This window comes from Engraulis encrasicolus, chromosome 6 (assembly GCF_034702125.1).
Source record: "Engraulis encrasicolus isolate BLACKSEA-1 chromosome 6, IST_EnEncr_1.0, whole genome shotgun sequence".
NCBI classification, from domain to species: domain Eukaryota; kingdom Metazoa; phylum Chordata; class Actinopteri; order Clupeiformes; family Engraulidae; genus Engraulis; species Engraulis encrasicolus.
This window is the reverse complement of record NC_085862.1, coordinates 5,497,513-5,517,512: the sequence shown is the minus strand read 5'-3', so window position 1 is coordinate 5,517,512 and position 20,000 is coordinate 5,497,513. Positions and strand designations below refer to the sequence as shown.

The following is a 20,000-nucleotide window of genomic DNA, read 5'->3' as shown; positions in this document are numbered from 1 at the left end:
ACGCATGCACGCACGCACACACGCACACACACATGTCCTGTGATCAGAGAGAGCATCAACCACTTCTGTATTCCTGTATCCACCCCATTGCCTGCATGCATCTTACAGTACCACCACCTTCCACTAACACACCTACCGGTCCCTATGCCAAATCTACATACAGTACCCTATACTCAAACACCAAAAACAATTAACACTAACACCATACTCAAATGCCACAACTATCATTAAGACATACTTTAACACCAAAAACCATACCCTAATATGAAAACTACACTTAAAGATCTAAATTTTGGCTGCCCCCTTGCACGGGTGAGGCATAAATGCAATTTCGTTGTGTGCAGTGTGAAGTGAACACTTGTGTGCTGTGGAGTGCTGTGTCACAATGACAATGGGAGTCAGAATTTCCCAGTTGGGCTTTCACTTCACTTTGCTATCGCTAAATTCAAACCCCAAAGTCCAAACTCCAACACAAAAAACTGCACTAAGACATCTTGACTCGTCCACAAAAAACTCACACTGGGCAAAGATCAACTGCTTAAATGCCATTCTGCTGTTGACAGATCTGCTGTTTGACAAGAGGATGTACAGCACTGCCTAATGAGCAACAAATATTGACTCTGTTGGCACACTGTTGGTTTATGACATGTATTAGCCTGAGGATCTGAGGTGACACCGACACCACAGAGCAGGCAGACGGAGACAGGATCAAGTGACATTAAAATGCTGCATGTGACACATGACACAGCAAGACAGCCTTGCTTGGTGACAGGATCTTGGCCATGACTGAACTGGTAGAATCAGAAGAGGTTCTAGATTAAAATTATCAGGGGGGCTAAGGTGAGGCCAGTGTTTTTCAGGGGGGGCACATACATTGGAAAAATAGATAAATTTTTAATGTTATCATATATAATATACAAAAATGACACCGCAGTCCTCAGACACACACAGACAGGATCAAGTGACATCGAAATGCTGCATGTGACACATGACACAGCAAGACAAGGCAGCCCTGCCTGGTGACAGGATCTTGGTCACAGGAATCTTGGTGACGGGATCTTGGCCACGACAGAACCGGTAGAATGTACCAAAGTGAGCTGAGATAAACTGACTGGACACTGAACTGTGATAAGCCATCCTCAAAGATATACAGTACAGTACAGTACAGTAAGGATGATATTGCACTCAGGAAGTCTGCTAAACCATTTAAAATGTTATTTTACATATACAATATATTGACCTACGTATATACAACCTTGACATAGTGTACAGTAGATATAAGCAGCACTGCAGGAAGTTGACCAGATAGAACATAAGAGATATGCGATATTCCTCAAACATTGACATAAACAGCACAAAGGTATCATATGGGAAGGAAGTTGGCTTGTGTTCTAGGACAGGTTGGATATATAATATGCCTAATATGACACATCATATCTCCTTGGAATCTTCCTTCCTTGGAATAGGTGTGCTAAAAGAAATTCCAGAGAACTTCCTTGTGGGGTTGCAAATATTTGAACATTGAACATTATATCCTGATTACACTAGTTACCTCCGCAAAGGAGGTAATCTTTTTAGTCACGTTGGTTTGTCTGTTTGTCTGTTTGTTTGTTTGTCTGTTTGTCAGCAGAATAACTCAAAAACTAATCAACGGATTTGAACGAAACTTTCTGGAGTTGTTGATAATGACCCAAGGAACAAGTGATTACATTCTGGTGGTGATCCGGATCACGAACCGGAACCAGGACTTTTGAAAAGATTCTGTAAGCAGGATAACTCAAAAACTAATCAACTGATTTGGACGAAACTTTGTGAAGTTGTTAGTAATGACCCTAGGATCAAGTGATTCAATTATGGTGGTGATCCGGATCACGAATCAGAACCAGGACTTTTTAAAAGATTCTTCACCATTGTTGCCCTATATATCTAGACGCCCCTAGTGACCAGAAATTGAATTGCGAGGACCCCACAAAAAGAAGGCAGAAAGACTTAGGGTGTAACATAGTCAAATGTTCAATCAAGCAGCTTCCTTGGCGGAGGTCTGCACTCTCTGAGTGCTTCTAGTTGAATAGAGTATTGGTTGCAACATAGCATATCTGCAGCAGTCGACTCGTTACAGAGCAGAAAGCATGAAATAGCAGGAAAACATTCTACGCCATTTCAATGTTTCCAAGCCATTGCGGCTATCCATTAGCAAATCATAAATACATAACTGTCCCACGCTTAACTTGAAGCATCATGGCTGAGCTCTTTCAGCCCTCTAGTTACCAGGCAGACAGGGGACATTCGTCCCAGTCAGGCTTTGCAGACACGACTTCACCCAGCTCTGCTGCTCCTTAATTGTAATGTCATTTCTTTGATTTACTAAAACACCATGTGTGGAGCCAAGGCCTAATTCGTCTTCATTTTCCAATCCACTTCACATAGCGGTTTCCAAATAGCAGCCTGTCTCCCAGACAGTCATAAACAATGGCACTCATTCACTTAGCAAGTTGGCACAGCAATGGTCTGCTCCGGAACAACCACAGGCTGTAGACAGGTTCACTTTTTGTTTACACTAGTATTTATTTATTTCACTATATTGTTGCATGTTGCAAATGGACTAAATACATGTTGCGCTGGTGATATTTCAATTTCAATGTATGTACAGTATGAACTGTATGTATGGGTGTATAATGTACGTATGTATAGGGGTTGGACAAAATATCTGAGACACCTGTCATTTTAGTGTGGGTTCATGGCTCAAGTGGACCAGCCTGTTGGCCAAACTTCATTAACTGCACATTGCACCAGTAAAGTGAAGTGTGAATGTTCAATGAGCAGGGTAAAGAGCACAGTGAAGTCACAATAAAATACATCATTTCCTATTCTATTCTATTCTATTCTATTCTATTCTATTCTATTCTATTCTAGTCTACTGTACATTCTATAGGTGTTTCTGTGTGACATTGTTAAGGCAGCTGCTTGCCTGTCACCAAACAGGTACTGTACAGTATGCGCAGTGAAACAGCCTGCTCTTGCTTCTTGCTGTGCATATTGCATAGACTAGAGCACAGTCAGAGTGCTGTGGCTGCTTTTGCTGCTGAAACAATCCTGTGTTACCGCAGTGCCTTGCCGGACAGACCAAACCCAAAATAGACACTTGCAGCGCCTCAGCTCACCTCTTCCATAAGGAAGGAAAGCCTATTTATATTTAACTTAGAGCTACTCAGTGCTGCTCTGCGGAGGTAGCCAACTCATAAAGGGCTCGACAAGAAACAAATGCATACTGCGTCGTCCAAATGCATTTATAGTTTCATCATTGATTCAGGGGAGGGCTTTGGAGTGAGAGAGTGAAAAGTTTTCATAGTCAAGTAACTGTAATGTCGTTGAGGGACTTAAATAACTAATGTGGCGTATCTCCCATGGCTAAAATGCCTTCCGAGAAAAGCATATAACCCCACATTGTATGAAAGCCCAAGTGGGAAACTCCATCTCCCATTGTCATTGCGACACGGCACTCCACAGCACACAAGTAAACACTGCACACAACGAAATTGAATTTATGCCTCACCCGTGCAAGGGGGCAGCCCTCAATGGCACCTGAAAGGGAGCAGTGTGGCGTGACGGTACCATGCTCAGGGTACCTCAGTCATGGAGGAGGATGGGGGAGAGCACTGGGTAATTACTCCCCCCCACCAACTTGGCGGGTCAAAAGTCGAACCTTTGGGCTACAAGTCTGACGACCTACCGCTTACCCATACTGCCCTGTATCTGGGCTCACATTGTGTCCTGTAGTGTACTACTGGTTCATTCTTTTGAAACTCAGTTGTCGGTGGACCCGAGTCTGTTCTCCTGACATCTGTTGAAAATGTGTTCTATTGCAACAGCTGGAGACAGTACAAATGTCTGAAAAAAACAATGTCTAACGAACTCGGAGTACACTGAAGTGCTTCAAGTTTGTGTTTTGGAACCCCGAAGAGTATCCATTCTTTTGCACTTTGCTGAGGCGCCGATCAGGGTTTCCGCCAACAGAGTTTCAAAAGAATGCACCATTGTGAGTGTAATGTACTTAGGCTACTGTAATAGCAATAGTTCAGCCAGAGATACTCTAGACAGAGATAAGTCATTCTAGTTCATTTCTGGTATCCACTTTCTGTCGGGTGAACGCCCCTTTAGGAGACCTTCGGTTAGGAGACCTTCGGAGTCCTCAGGTTGAGAATAAATGGAGTACCCTTAGCACTGTAGATGGCGGTAGCGCACTTCTAGTGCAAACACCTCAAAAATAGAAGAAGAAGGAGGGGACAACGCCCCCTTAGGAGACCCAACTTGAGCACACACTTTTGCATTGGGTGGACGGGTTTCGAAGTCTCTTTATTACTCCACCCTCTTTGGTTCAGCCCTTCGCTTTGAATGAAAGTGTCAGCTAAGTGTAATGTAATGTAATAATGTAAAGGGTAGAAATGTGTATTGTACCTCATACTTCTGCATACAGCTCTCCATCTCGGCCTGCGTCAGCGTGTTGGACTCCAGTTCCTCCGGGGGCTCTATCCACGAGTCCTTCTTCGTCTTGCTATTGGCCCTCTCCAGACTCCTCCCCTTTCGCCGGTGACGCGCCCCTGTCGTCGTCGAGGAGACGCCATCGTGACCCGATGATGATGACGAGAGGTGAGAGGTGGTGGAGGAGATGACGGAATCGGAACCCAGCTCCTTCCCACCACTGCTACTACCGCCCAAGCCACCTGTGGGATATTCATAATAGTCAAGTCAAGTCGAGTGTACTTTATTGTCAACAAGTCCGACAGGCGGAGAGAGATGCTCAACCTTTTTTGCCCAAACACCCCCCTGGCCTCCTCATAACCTGTCAATGCGCCCACCATACTTTCTCTGACACATTCACTCAAAACACAAACATAACCACACGCACACACACACACACACACACACACGTGCAGTAACTAACATACTGATACAAGACATGTACAATAAACACACACACAAACACACACACACACACGCACGCACACGCACACATCGGTGAGGGGGTCGGAGGTCGGAGGAATCCCTGATCAGACCGGTGTGGTCTTACCAAAAAGGCTTAACAGGTTATCTAGTCACTCTTCCTTAAAGATCAACAGGACCCTCCCCCATAGCTGTGGCCCAGTGTGTCCAGAGTTTTTTCGATATGCTAAGTCCCCCATCTCAGGCCTCGAGTCCTTTGTCATCTGAGACACTGTGATTTCCTATATTTATTATGACTTGAATCTCGTCCTCCAATAAATCCTGAAAATAAAAATTACTTGCAATCTGATAAATATTAACCACACACACACACCATTGTCATCGTCATCGTCGTCGTCGTCGCACATCTCGAAGACGGAGGCGGGGTCCATGCCCTTCTCCACCATGGTGGGGCTGCCCTCCTCCATGAAACTGTCCTCCTGGACCAATGAGGAGTGGTGGTGGTGGCCCGTCGATGACGAAGCCTTGCGCTGCTCCACCTTCTCCATGAAGCTCACCTTCCGCAGCTTCAGACCACAGTCCATCAGGCTCTCGCTGCTCTCCTCCTCCACGTCCTCGCTACCCGAACCTCCTCCCGTACCACTTCCTGATAATAACAATTAAAAAATAATAATACTTTTAAAATAATAATAGATCCTTTTTAAACAGCATTTGTTGCTCTTTTCCCCCTCCTCATCACCGGAACCTCCTCCCATACCACTTCCTAATGATAACAATTAAAAATAGTTATTTCCCTCTCCTCCTCCACCTCCTCGCCTCCCGAACCTCCTCCTGTCCCACTTCCTAATGATAATAATAATAATAATAATTATTGATCCACTTTAAACTGCACTTATCGTTCTCCTCCTCCACCTGCTCGCGACCCGAGCCTCCTCCTGTCCCACTTCCTAATAATAATTAAAAAATAATAATAGATCATTTTTAAACAACACATGTCACTCTCCTCCTCTACGCCCTCTCTACCTGCATCTCCTCCCGCCCCACTTCCTAAAAGTAATAAAAATAGTAATATTCATAATAATACTACTACTACTAATAATAATAGATCCATTTAACGGCATACGTGTATATATATAACGTTTCTTGACACTCAAGAACGCTTTACAGTGAAAACATGAAGTACGAGCCACTGATTTGAAACCAAAGTCCTTGGGAATCACATACACACACACACACACATTAGCACTCTGAAAATCACATTAGCACTTTGGAAGTGGTATGCTGTAGATTCTACTGTACAATATAAACACATTTACATATACAAAGACTCAGCACAGGGGTGCATTTTTGGAAAGTGTAGTTGTTAGCAGTTAGCAACGTTCGGTAGTTGCCAATGGAAAATTGCATTGCAACCAACAAAGTAGCTAGCATAGTTAGCAACTTCGCTTTCCAGAAATGCACCCCTGGTGTGTAATACAACAGTACAAAATAAAGCACCTCCACTCGTCTTCCCGCTGTGCTCCTCCTCTTCCGTCCCCTCCTCCTCATCGTCCGCCACCCCGCATCCTCCGTTCAGACACTTCTTGTCCCGCCTGTCTCCTCCGCCCCGGCTCCGGCCCCCTCCCGTGCCGCCTCCGGGCCGCGCTCCCCTGAGTCCCGGGCCGGGTGCGGCGGGTTCGCTGGGCGTCAGCTGGGCCTTGCCGGCGGCCAATCGAACGTAGCGCAGCAGAGCGGTCATGAGGAGGTCCCACACCGCCTTCAGGGTCAGGTCACTGTAAAAATAATTATTATCTGTTTTAAAATTGTTTTTAACATTGGTAAAAAAGGTACAGTTTGTACTGTTCTGTTCTGTAAAAAGTTCAATAGTTCAGAGCAAGACCTTTCCGAACACGGAACTGAAAGAGGATAGCTACTGAAATGATGAACTAAAGAAGCACTCTCATCCTGAAACTAGACATCACATGTTAGAAATAGGAAAAGCCATGTTTGGCAACTGTCACCTATGTCAATTGTGAAATAAAAACTATTGCTGTTGCTAAACTCGGAGAGAGTCAAGATCGGTTTGCTATGAGACAGAGCTCGTTCTCTGAAAAGCGCTCCGCTCTTCCTCTCCCTTTGGCCAAAGTGTAAATCCTTACTACTCTTGTCCGTGTCTGTTCATTACAATTGTATACAAAATAGTCTAATTTTCTTGACATTACCCCAGCTTGTGGCGCTCGTACAGGTACGGCTGCAACACCTCCTTCACGTTCTGGAGGAACTGGCGGATGATGAGGAGAGTGGCCAACATCTAGTGGAGGAGGAGGAAGTGGAGGAGGAGGAGGAGGAGGAGGACAGGAAGAGGAGGAGGTGGAGGAGGAGGACGAGTTGGGGGAGGAGGTGGAGAGGAAGAGGAGGTGGAGGAGGAGGAGGAGGAGGTGGAGGAGTTGGGGGAGGAGGTGGAGGAGGAGGGAGGAGGAGGAGGAGGAGAGAGGAGGACAGGAAGAGGAGGAGGTGGAGGAGGAGGACGAGTTGGGGGAGGAGGTGGAGAGGAAGAGGAGGAGGTGGAGGAGGAGGAGGAGGAAGAGGAGGAGGAGGAGGAGGAGGACGAGTTGGGGGAGGAGGTGGAGAGGAAGAGGAGGTGGAGGAGGTGGAGGAGTTGGGGGAGGAGGTGGAGGAGGAGGAGGAGGAGGAGGAGGAAGAAGAGGAGGAGGAGGAGGAAGAGCAGGAGGACAGGAAGAGGAGGAGGTGGAGGAGGAGGAGGAGGAGGAGTAGGTGGAGGAGGAGAAGGAGGGGAGAGGAGAGGAGGAGAGAGGAGGAGAGAGGAAGAGGAGAAGGAGGAAGGGGGAAGAGGAAGAGGAAGGAGGAGGAAGAGGGAAGAGGAAGGAGGCGGAGGATGAGGAGGTGGAAGAGAAGGAGGAGGAGGTGGAGGTGGTGGAGGATGAAGAGGTGGAAGAGGAGAAGGAGGAGGTGGTGGAGGAGGAGGAGGGAGGTGGAGAGGAGAGGAGAGGAGAGGAGGAGGAGGAAGAGGCAGAGGAGGATAGGAGAGGGACGAGGAGGAGGAAGAGGAGGGGGAGGAGGAGGTGGAGGAGGAGAGGAGAGGAGAGGAGGAGGTGGAGGAGGAGGAGGAGGAGGAAGAGGATGACGATGACGAGAGGAGAGGGAGGAGGAGAGGGAGAAAGAGGAGAAAACAGGGAGGAGGAGAGGAAGAAGAGGAGGAGGAGGTAGAGGTGAAGGAGTAGGAGGAGGAAGAGAAAAGGAAGAAGAGAGGGAAAGAGGTGGAAAAGGTGAAGGAGGAAGAGGAGGAGGAAAAGAGAGGGAAAGAGAAACCAGAGGAAAGGAGGAGGATGGGGAGAACAAGGAGGAGAAGTAGGAGGAAGAAGGACAGGAGCAGAGGGAGATAGAGGAGGAGGAATAGAAAGGAGAAAGAAGAAAGTAGAGAAAGGCGGAGAAGAAGAGAAACTATCAGCATTTCACGTTCACTGTGTGCAAGAAGTAGAGGGTTCAGAAGAACTCGAAGAACAAAAATGCCCACATCTTTATTTAGGCTTCCATTACCGTTTGTAGTGTGCAGTTTTCTCACCCAAATGGTCTTACTCGTGCAATACTAGCAGACATTACCACAGGGCAACTTGGCAACTTGTTTTCCTGATCCAAAAACCCTCCCTAAAGGCAAAGATGTTAAAAGTCCACTGTGTTTGCTTTTGACTTGTGTATATACACTATATACAGTATATATTTGTAATTTATGATTGCTTCAAACCCATCTAGAATCGCCAGCAGACAAACACCAAGTACCGGTTTGCGTATCTGAACTGAGTTGAGCTTTGTCTGATAGTCAATAAATAGCATCTGGGCTCCGGCAGAGCAGCTTTGCCAAGTGAAAGCTAATCCCAGTCTGGTGAATCACAATCACACCCGAGAGATGAGATGAGGTGAGGTATGTTTGGTGTGCCAGTGTCAGATCATCAAAGCACATCACAAACAGCAAATCTATAATCCTGAGAAAATACATTTCTATAGTGCGCACTGTTGCCTACCATATCTGAAAACTTGAGAAATACACTTCAATAGTGCACAATGGTGAGGTCTGTTTGGTGTGCCAATGCCGTGTCAGTGTCAGATCATCAAAGCACATTACAAACAGCAAATCTATTATCCTAAGAAAATACATTTTGATAGAGCACACTGCACAATGGTGCCAACCATATCTGAAAACCTGAGAAATACACTTCAATGGTGCACAGTGTTGCACTATCTGCATATACTGATTACTCAGTGGACAAAAATGGGAATATACGCATATGGGTGTTAAAATTCAGAGAAGCCAAAAGGGAGGGGGTGTGGGGAGCACAGAATTGGGTCCTGATTACATTGTATGTATTTGGTAAGGGACCTATCAAATGAGCTTGTCCTGGGCCCAACTAAAGCTGTCAGCGGCTCTGTTCAACTCCCTCAGATGTGCCAGCAGTATGTGATTACTTTTAATTCGTAAACCACACCAGGTTAACAACAACAAAGCAATTTGTCAAGGTCACACAGGAAAATGAATGGCAAAGTTTGTTATTCGTCATTATTTGTTTCAAAGACAAAGAGACCTATTGGCTTTGTCTAAACTATCCTAAACTGTGCTCACTTGAGGGACAGGTGACACTGTGATCAGAATCGTTTCCGGACATTTGAGTAGGAGATTAAAGAAACAGTCCACCCTTTTTGGATTTTCACATATTTGCATTATTTCCCAGTATTAATCACAAATGTGTATGACATTTTCTTTCTGAAAATTACATACATTTCAATGTACGTTATAACTATATTTGATAATGTTTTGGTATTTGGTACCATAGACTTCCATTGCTACATTAAATATGGTTATACTGTCAAACTAGGCATTTCAAACACATGGAGAACAAATCCTAGTAATCTCATGTTTTACAAGGGCTTAACTACAGCAATTTCCTGAAATGTGGTGGACTGTTCCTTTAACAAGACATGAACCCCATAAGGTCACGATGACGGGGCGGATGGTGATGAATTGGGGGGAGAATATATATGCTGACGGTCGGGGCCTGATAGAGACACACATTATAATGATGGAGAAGGGTCGTTTGGGTACTTGGCAGACAAAATCTTTGATATTTCTATCCGACTTGCTTCTGACAGACAAGGGAACTGTGAGTGGAACTGAGAGTATTATTAACATTGATGAGGGAGAGACAGAGAGTCTCAGTCTGTGGAGATCAAAATCTGCATGTCAGCAGTTGGGGCGTCTGAGTGGGGAGCGAAACTAATGAAGTGGCATAAATGAGACGATGAAATAATTGTGAATGATAAAGAAATTTTAGGCTTATTACTTATGACATTCATGTCTGAAGAGCTTCCGTGCACAATACTTTGCCTGCGGAACGCACTGTTTTCTGCTAAAAAAAACGAAGCTAGCCTACAGACATTAGTTATGAATCCATTCCAACTTGGTCAATCATTTTGGTCATAACAATAACTTACAAAAGAGGTTGTTTCATTTGATCAGAAGATCAGATCAGAATTGAACAGAATTGTCAGCACTGTTCAAGGAAAATAGATGCTGGTCTTCAAGATTGTATTGCACAGATGCTGCTCCCAGTCTTAACAATTAAAATAAATAGCGATATATAGCAATATCAATTGCCAATATGTATTTATATAGCACAATATCACAACTATATAGTTGACTCAAAGTGCTTTCAAATACACACATGCAGATTGCCATATTGACACTCCAGGTCTGGAGGCTGTCGTGTGGTGCCAATTGTCTGGGGTTCACGTGAGAAAGTGCACACACACACACACGCGCGCACGCGCACGCACGCGTGCACACACACGGACACACACACACACGGACACACACACACACACACGCACGCACGTACAATACAACTTGAACATCTTGTGGAAAAAACACCAGGTCTATCAATTACTCTAAACAGGATCTACAGGCTTGGTTGGTACATTCTGATATCTGTTTACTAGGTCTAGACCAGGGGTGTCAAACTCAAATTGACCGAGTGCCAAAATCAAAATCTGGAACGAAGTTGCGGGCCGAACTCAACATTTATTTTTAAAAATGGATTAAAATTGTGTGCACATGCACTTCATATTCATAGTTAAATTTCACACACACTCTTTCCCATCATATTTGTTAGTTCAAATGTGTCTGCACATCCCGTGACACAGAAAATGTCACGTCCAAGTCATATTACGCTATACATTAGGGTGTATGTGGGCCAACTGTAATAGATATTTGAAATGATCTCGCGGGCCGAATAAAATGGCTTCAAGGGCCAAATTTGCCCCCCGGGCCTGAGTTTGACATCCCTGGTCTAGACATACTGTAATATGATACAACGATGAGCTACTATAAGTCCAAATGGAGAGTATGATGACGTGACGTCTTACCTCTTTGAGCCGCTCCATGTCTTTGAGGTAGAATCCAATATAAAAAAGGCTGAGATAGGAATTTACAAACTGAAACTGCAGGGGAGAGAGAGAGAGAGAGAGAGAGAGAGAGAGAGAGGGGGAGAGAGCGAGAGAGGGGGAGAGAGAGAGAGAGAGAGAGAGGGGGAGAGAGAGAGAGAGAGAGAGAGAGAGAGCACAGAGTAAAATAAAATACAAATGCCACTTTCATGACCAAAGCACGACCACTTGTTATTTGAAATGTTCAATATAAAGGCTGAGATACGAATTTACAAACTGAAACTGCAGGGGAGAGAGAGAGAGAGAGAGAGAGAGAGAGAGAGAGAGAGAGAGAGAGAGAGAGAGAGAGAGAGAGAGAGAGAGAGAGAGAGAGAGAGAGAGAGAGAGAGAGAGCACAAAGTAAAAAAACATTTTCATGACTAAAGCACTTCCACTTGTCATTATATGAAATGTTTGTTTAAGTTAATGATGCAATTTGGCTTTCTTCCCACGCAAACAGATGTAGCCATTAAGGGACGGAAAGCAAGAAACAAGTTGCTCACTTACAAGAACCATTTTGATGATGAGATTCTTCTCATAGGCACTCTGAAGTCTATAGTTTTCTGCAAAGGGAAAGGCAAGATATCTTAATTAGCCCATTACAGTGGCTAACTAGACATCATTGTTGAAAATACTGTTACAGTGCACAGCAATAATGAGTACACCCCTGTTGAACAATATTACACTTACTCTATGATCGTTTTAGAAATAACTTTTCTTATTGGAATATTGCCCAAAATTTTACTTTTAAACAGGGGTGTACTCATTATTGTTGTGCACTGTATGTCCTCATTTGTGATTACTTCTATTCAATTAACAAAAAGTTTTGCTCAGGTCACAAATAGGGTCTTTAAAAACATGTTTTTATTATTGAACAGCAAAGAAAGCTCCCACACACTGCTCAAATTTGCATGGTTTACTGCAACGTTTCGATCTACTGACCTTCTTCAAGCAATACAACAGTTTATTATTGAAAAAAAAAAATTAAATACATAAATACTACATTTGACGGTGGTGGTAAGTATTTGTGAAAAAGGAAACATTTGTGAACGGGCAACATGAATTCTGGACAAAAATGGCTAAAATATTACACACTGCACCTTAAAGTCTGGTGGAGAGCTGAACATGTATTGTCATACTATGGGCCCATTGTGCTTAAGCCAGGGACCTATCTGTGTATAGAACTCACCCATGTCGTTGAGCCAACAGGCAATCTTCTTGTACACCTCGTCACATGCAGTCACAGTGATAGCCAACATGATTTTGGGAATAAATCTGGCCATGCGTGGGAGCTCCTTGATGCCCATCACAAACTCCTGCACAGGGGAAGAGATGCTGGGTCAGTGGGGGTCAAAAGCTAAAGGTATTCAAAGCGACTTACTGTTATTTATGTACAGGGTATTGGTTACAGTCCCTGGAGCAATGTGGGGTTAGGTGCCTTGCTCAAGGGCACATCAGCCATGGATGAAAGTGCAGGTAAGGGTGGGATTTAATCCGGCAACCCTCTGATCTCAAGGCCAGTGCTCTAACCACTGAGCCATGGCTGACCACACATTTTAAGGGGTTAGTGGGGTGCACAGATATTGTGGGGGGCATGTGGATCTTCCAGCAGCCTCACTAGGATATAGAGGCTATAATATTTATAAGAAGAGTAGATGGAGCGCTGCTAGTATTCCTCAAAAAACAGCTGGTGCTCTTGGAAGGTGCAATGTTCAACAAAAAAGGAGGAAAAAGTCCTTGGTCCAGGAACTTCAGTTGATTTAAAAAGTAAAAAAACTATCTTTATAAAGATTGCTTTGGCTATACAGCGGGTTATGCTTGATTGATAACGGCCAAGGGGAGTGGGGCACCAACCTGCAGTTCAAAGCATATGAGCATGGCCAGTGTGTGTGTGTGTGTGTGTGTGTGTGTGTGTGTGTGTGTGTGTGTGTGTGTGTGTGTGTGTGTGTGTGTGTGTGTGTGTGTGTGTGTGTGTGTGTGTGTGTGTGTGTGTGTGTGTGTGTGTGTGTGTGTGTGTGTGTCCTGTACCTGCAGTTCGAAGCATATGAGCATGGCGAGGAAGACGAAGGCGAGGCAGAGGATGCAGACGGGGAGGCTGACCAGCCAGCGGAACAGCCGCCGCCGCCAGGGGGGGTAGTAGAACTCCTCGCACCCCGTCACCGGACTACACCGCTTCACACCCTGAGGAGGAGCACACACACACACACCGCACGCACGCACGCACGCACACACACACACACACACACACACACACACACACACACACACACACACACGCACGCACGCACGCACGCACGCACGCACGCACGCACGCACGCACGCACGCACGCACACACACAGATGTGAGGGGCAGATGGACAGGTGGGGATGCAGACAGACAGTCACCTGGCTCCAGTGCTTCACACCCTAAGGGGAAATCGGAGAGAGAGACAGATAGAGAGAGGAACACAGACAGACAGACAGACAGACAGACAGACAGATGGAGGGAGGCAGGGACACAGACAGGCAGACAGACAGACAGACAGACAGAGGGAGGAACACAGACAGATGGAGGGAGGAACACAGACAGATAGATAGACAGACAGACAGACAGACAGATGGAGGGAGGCAGGGACACAGACAGGCAGACAGACAGACAGACAAACAGACAGATGATGGACCTACAGACATGCAAGAGATGAGGGGCCATCACAAATGTAATAGACAGAAAAAATGAATGAGAAAAAAACACTAAAAACCACAGAAAACAAAGAAATGAAGAAATGAGAAAAGGTGAGGTCAGGGCATCAGCACGTAGATGAAAGAAAGACAACAGAGGAGAGGGGGAGAAGACATGAGAGTTGAAGAGAGAGAGGAGAGTGAAAATTGAAAAAGATATGAAACAACTTAAGCCTGGCTCAAACTACACGACTATCGTGCCGATTCTCGGCTGAAAACCCCCCTTACGACAATCGCTGGAACGTTACCCCCCAGGACCATCGCAAGCGATTGTCGGGAAAGATTTCCTCGTCGTGAGCGACATTCTAAGATAGAACTTTGGCAGCTCAAAGAGTCGCCGATCGCAAAATGTAGAAATCAAACAGTGTTTGATATTTACGACTGGAAATAGAACGTCGGGCATTGTCTCGGTGGCTGTGAGCAGCGACAAGATTGATGGTTGCGATTCTCTTCTAGTGTGCGGTGCACCCCGACGCCAAAATCGGACACACAATCGCTAGTCGTGTAGTTTGAGCCTGGCTTAAGGAGAGGTGAAGAGGACATGAGAGCTGCGCTTCATCATTTGTCTTGATCGTGAGGTTTAGGGGATTACAGATGTCTTCGGATTGGATAAATAACGTCACACAGAATAGAAATCTGTATTCACAAGGCAAATCCGCCTACCCTCCTCAACTACACTCGAGCTGTGCTAGTACTCCGTCTAGGTCTGATATGACTGTGAATCATCGCTTGTTGTCCTGATATGCCTTTGCAGCAGCACTCTCCATAACCCCAGCCCTCTTGTCCTGATATACATCGTCCACAGTGGTGTAGTCTATGTAGAGCGCAGCTATACGCAGTATACCCACTTCAAAATTACAGGTATTTCAGTATGCCCACCTAAAATAGATTGAGGCATTATTTAGAATAGCACATACGTATATATACAGTATACCCACCACAAGAAATGCTCAAATATACAGTATACCCACTACAAAAAGTAGACTACACCACTGATCATCCACAAGGCCCAGTCTTCCCTCTAGCAGTCTCTACAGTAACACTGGGTACATGCCATTATCCAAACTCCCGTCCTCGATCTGTGCTTGTGGCCTCGCGCTTCCCTGCCTCCGTGGAGAAAACAATAAAGTTTCTCTGCTGTCAAGCGCAGGCATTACAACTTATGGAGGACTTTAACGCATTCAGCATCCCAATTGCAAATGAGAAAATTACCTTTGAATTGCGATTTTGCGAGATATTAAACTGCTTGGTAACACTTCCAAATAAGGGGCCATAATTAACAGTAAAGTAGCTACAACCTAATACTTAAGTAAGGGTTAATAATCATTACTTAATGCCACATTAAACATATATTAATTGTTATTAATGCATTAGTAAGCAGTTACTTAACTATTAGATAACTATTACCTTGTGTTACAAGTTAATAGCATATTATTATTTAACTAATAGATAAGTAAGGGCACAGTTAATAGTTAAGTAGCTATCAGGTCATACTTAACTAAGGACCAAAATTAACACTTACGTAATACAAAAGCAAGGCATAACTAATGGTTATATAATACATAAATATTGGGTTTTGGGACCCTTATATTAGAGTTGGCTGAGGATAACTAATGGTTAATTAATAGATAGATATTGGTGTTTGGGACCCTTATATTAGAGTTGGCTGCGGATAACTAATGGTTAATTAATCGATAGATATTGGTGTTTGGGACCCTTATAATAGAGTTGGCTGAGCATACCTAATAGTTAAGTAATTAATCTACTGTGACATCTAGTTTTCACTCGTTCAAATCACTGTAATAGTGGGAACAGAAGCCATTATATAGCAAGGATTGGACGTACACTTCTCAATGATGGTGGGAGGATGAGATGTAATTTTTTCATGTACCACTTATTAAATTTAATGGTAAAAACCCTACAATAAATGCAGAACATTATGAAGAGTAACAGTTTTGAAGCAAAACTAAACCATTCCTTTGTGATAATTGGGTTAATGTTTGAGAATATTAGCTCCAAGAAGAGCAGTGCATGATGGGTACGCAATCTATAGACAACAATAATTCGGTATTATTTAATCATTAGATATGCCTTACTTTTATATTAAGTAAGTGTTAATTAAGGTCCTTAGTTAAGTATGACCTAATAGCTACATAACTATTAACTGTACCCTTACTTATCTATTAGTTAAATAATTATATGCTATGAACTTGAGACACATGGTAATGAATAATGGTAATGAATAAATAACAATTTATATGTGTCTAATGTGGCATTAAGTAGTGATTATTAACTGTTACTAAAGTATTAGGTTATAGCTAATTTGCTGTTAATTATGTTCATTTTAATTATATATATGGCCCCTTACCATGTGTCTCAAGTTAATAGCATATCATTATTTAACTAATAGATAAGTAAGGGTACAGTTAATAGTTAAGTAGCTATTAGGTCATACTTAACTAAGGACCTTAATTAACACTTACTTAATACAAAAGTAAGGCATATCTAATGATTAAATAATACCGAAATATTGTTGTCTATAGATTGCGTACCCATCATGCACTGCTCTTCTTGGAGCTAATATTCTCAAACATTAACCTAATTATCACAAAGGAATGGTTTAGTTTGGCTTCAAAACTATTACTCTTCATAATGTTCTGCATTTATTGTAGGGTTTTTACCGTTAAAACTAATAAGTGGTACATGAAAAAATTACATCACATCACCCCACCATCATTGAGAAGTGTACGTCCAATCCTTGCTATATAATGGCTCCTGTTGCCACTATTACAGTGATTTGAACGAGTGAGAACTAGATGTCACAGTAGATTAATTACTTGACTATTAGGTATGCTCAGCCAACTCTATTATAAGGGTCCCAAACACCAATATCTATCGATTAATTAACCATTAGTTATCCGCAGCCAACTCTAATATAAGGGTCCCAAAACCCAATATTTATGTATTAATTAACCATTAGTTATGCCTTGCTTTTGTATTAAGTAAGTGTTAATTTTGGTCCTTAGTTAAGTATGACCCGATAGCTACTTAACTATTAACTGTGCCCTTACTTATCTATTAGTTAAATAATAATATGCTATTAACTTGTAATACAAGGTAATAGTTATCTAATAGTTAAGTAACTGCTTACTAATGTTCAACATATGCATTAATAACAATTAATATGTGTCTAATGTGGCATTAAATAATGATTATTAACCCTTACTTAAGTATTAGGTTGTAGCTACTTTACTGTTAGTTATGGCCCCTTATTTGGAAGTGTTACCAACTGCTTTTGTCATTGACGTCTTGCGCGATGTCCTCACAAGGGCACAAGCACAAGGGAGGATGGAAACACAAGGGAGGATGATAATGGATTGCACCCACTGTGTACTGCTCTCAACAGCTGTTTTCGAATGAGGCTCCTTATCAATGACACAATACTTATACTAAATAATAAACTAATATTTACTAGTATGATCAAAGTACAGTAAGTGTTGCAGCTAAAAATGTCTATTTCTGGAAATTCAAAATGATTAACCATTTTCATGTATGGAAAGTGCAATTTCCCAGTCATATGAATACTTGGAATTTGTTGGTGGTGGTAAGTAGTCCTGAAAAAGGTGTAATTTGTGAATGTGCAGAGAAATACATTTGTGAATGTGCAGAGAAACTCCCCAGTCTTACCCTGAATTGTGGGCGGGGCTCCTCGAGGGACTCTGAAGTGGGCGTGTCCAGTGTGCCCCACTTGTAGGCTAGCTCCGCCCCGCGTCGTTTCCATCGCTCCAGGAAGAGAGTGGCCCACACCACGTTGAACAACGCAAACACCACGCAGCAGATGTCACGACTCGTCTAGGGGTGGAGTGCAGACACACACAGACACATGCACACACAAATGTTTACCTGGTCTGACTCGGTGTAAATGTTTAGTACCTGGTCTGACTCGGTTTACCTGGTCTGACTCGGTGTAAATGTTTAGTACCTGGTCTGACTCGGTGTAAATGTTTACCTGGTCTGACTCGGTGAGCATCTGGTGTAAATGTTTACCTGGTCTGACTCGGTGAGCATCTGGTGTAAATGTTTACCTGGTCTGACTCGGTGTAAATGTTTAGTACCTGGTCTGACTCGGTGTAAATGTTTACCTGGTCTGACTCGGTGTAAATGTTTACCTGGTCTGACTCGGTGAGCATCTGGTGTAAATGTTTACCTGGTCTGACTCGGTGAGCATCTGGTGTAAATGTTTACCTGGTCTGACTCGGTGAGCATCTGGTGTAAATGTTTACCTGGTCTGACTCGGTGAGCATCTGGTGTAAATGTTTACCTGGTCTGACTCGGTGAGCATCTGGTGTAAATGTTTACCTGGTCTGACTCGGTGAGCATCTGGTGTAAATGTTTACCTGGTCTGACTCGGTGTAAATGTTTAGTACCTGGTCTGACTCGGTGTAAATGTTTACCTGGTCTGACTCGGTGTAAATGTTTACCTGGTCTGACTCGGTGAGCATCTGGTGTAAATGTTTACCTGGTCTGACTCGGTGAGCATCTGATGTAAATGTTTACCTGGTCTGACTCGGTGAGCATCTGGTCTAAATGTTTAGTACCTGGTCTGACTCGGTGTAAATGTTTACCTGGTCTGACTCGGTGAGCATCTGGTGTAAATGTTTACCTGGTCTGACTCGGTGTAAATGTTTAGTACCTGGTCTGACTCGGTGTAAATGTTTACCTGGTCTGACTCGGTGAGCATCTGGTGTAAATGTTTACCTGGTCTGACTCGGTGAGCATCTGGTGTAAATGTTTACCTGGTCTGACTCGGTGAGCATCTGGTGTAAATGTTTACCTGGTCTGACTCGGTGAGCATCTGGTCTAAATGTTTAGTACCTGGTCTGACTCGGTGAGCATCTGGTGTAAATGTTTACCTGGTCTGACTCGGTGAGCATCTGGTGTAAATGTTTACCTGGTCTGACTCGGTGAGCATCTGGTGTAAATGTTTACCTGGTCTGACTCGGTGAGCATCTGGTGTAAATGTTTACCTGGTCTGACTCGGTGAGCATCTGGTGTAAATGTTTACCTGGTCTGACTCGGTGTAAATGTTTAGTACCTGGTCTGACTCGGTGAGCATCTGGTGTAAATGTTTACCTGGTCTGACTCGGTGAGCATCTGGTGTAAATGTTTACCTGGTCTGACTCGGTGAGCATCTGGTGTAAATGTTTACCTGGTCTGACTCGGTGTAAATGTTTAGTACCTGGTCTGACTCGGTGTAAATGTTTACCTGGTCTGACTCGGTGTAAATGTTTACCTGGTCTGACTCGGTGAGCATCTGGTGTAAATGTTTACCTGGTCTGACTCGGTGAGCATCTGGTGTAAATGTTTACCTGGTCTGACTCGGTGAGCATCTGGTGTAAATGTTTACCTGGTCTGACTCGGTGAGCATCTGGTGTAAATGTTTACCTGGTCTGACTCGGTGAGCATCTGGTGTAAATGTTTACCTGGTCTGACTCGGTGAGCATCTGGTGTAAATGTTTACCTGGTCTGACTCGGTGAGCATCTGGTGTAAATGTTTACCTGGTCTGACTCGGTGTAAATGTTTACCTGGTCTGACTCGGTTTACCTGGTCTGACTCGGTGAGCATCTGGTGTAAATGTTTACCTGGTCTGACTCGGTGAGCATCTGGTGTAAATGTTTACCTGGTCTGACTCGGTGAGCATCCAGAGCACGAAGCCGATGACGGCTGGGTAGAGCATGGAGGTGGTGTAGAAGCCCAGCCAGGCGAAGTACATGGCGATCTTCACACCAAAGTAATCACAGATGTCATCTACGGCAGGGATTAAATAGAGGAGATACATACATGAGATTGGATTTGTGTGTGTGTGTGT

The 20,000-nt window shown here is 43.9% G+C and overlaps 1 protein-coding gene across 1 annotated transcript in view; it reads right to left on the bottom strand.

Annotated features, from left to right (window-relative positions):
• Positions 1-20,000, bottom strand: part of ano8b (anoctamin 8b) — an 85,578-nt gene that overhangs the window by 9,670 nt on the left and 55,908 nt on the right. Inside the window, exons 7-16 of the mRNA XM_063200021.1 lie at positions 19,812-19,939; positions 17,818-17,982; positions 13,441-13,593; positions 12,602-12,728; positions 11,920-11,975; positions 11,356-11,430; positions 7,143-7,231; positions 6,439-6,713; positions 5,315-5,587; positions 4,456-4,721 (exon numbers count right to left, since the gene is read on the bottom strand). Of these exons, the coding sequence (XP_063056091.1) occupies positions 4,456-4,721; positions 5,315-5,587; positions 6,439-6,713; positions 7,143-7,231; positions 11,356-11,430; positions 11,920-11,975; positions 12,602-12,728; positions 13,441-13,593; positions 17,818-17,982; positions 19,812-19,939 (1,607 nt within the window). The remainder of the gene's footprint in view (positions 1-4,455; positions 4,722-5,314; positions 5,588-6,438; positions 6,714-7,142; positions 7,232-11,355; positions 11,431-11,919; positions 11,976-12,601; positions 12,729-13,440; positions 13,594-17,817; positions 17,983-19,811; positions 19,940-20,000) is intronic.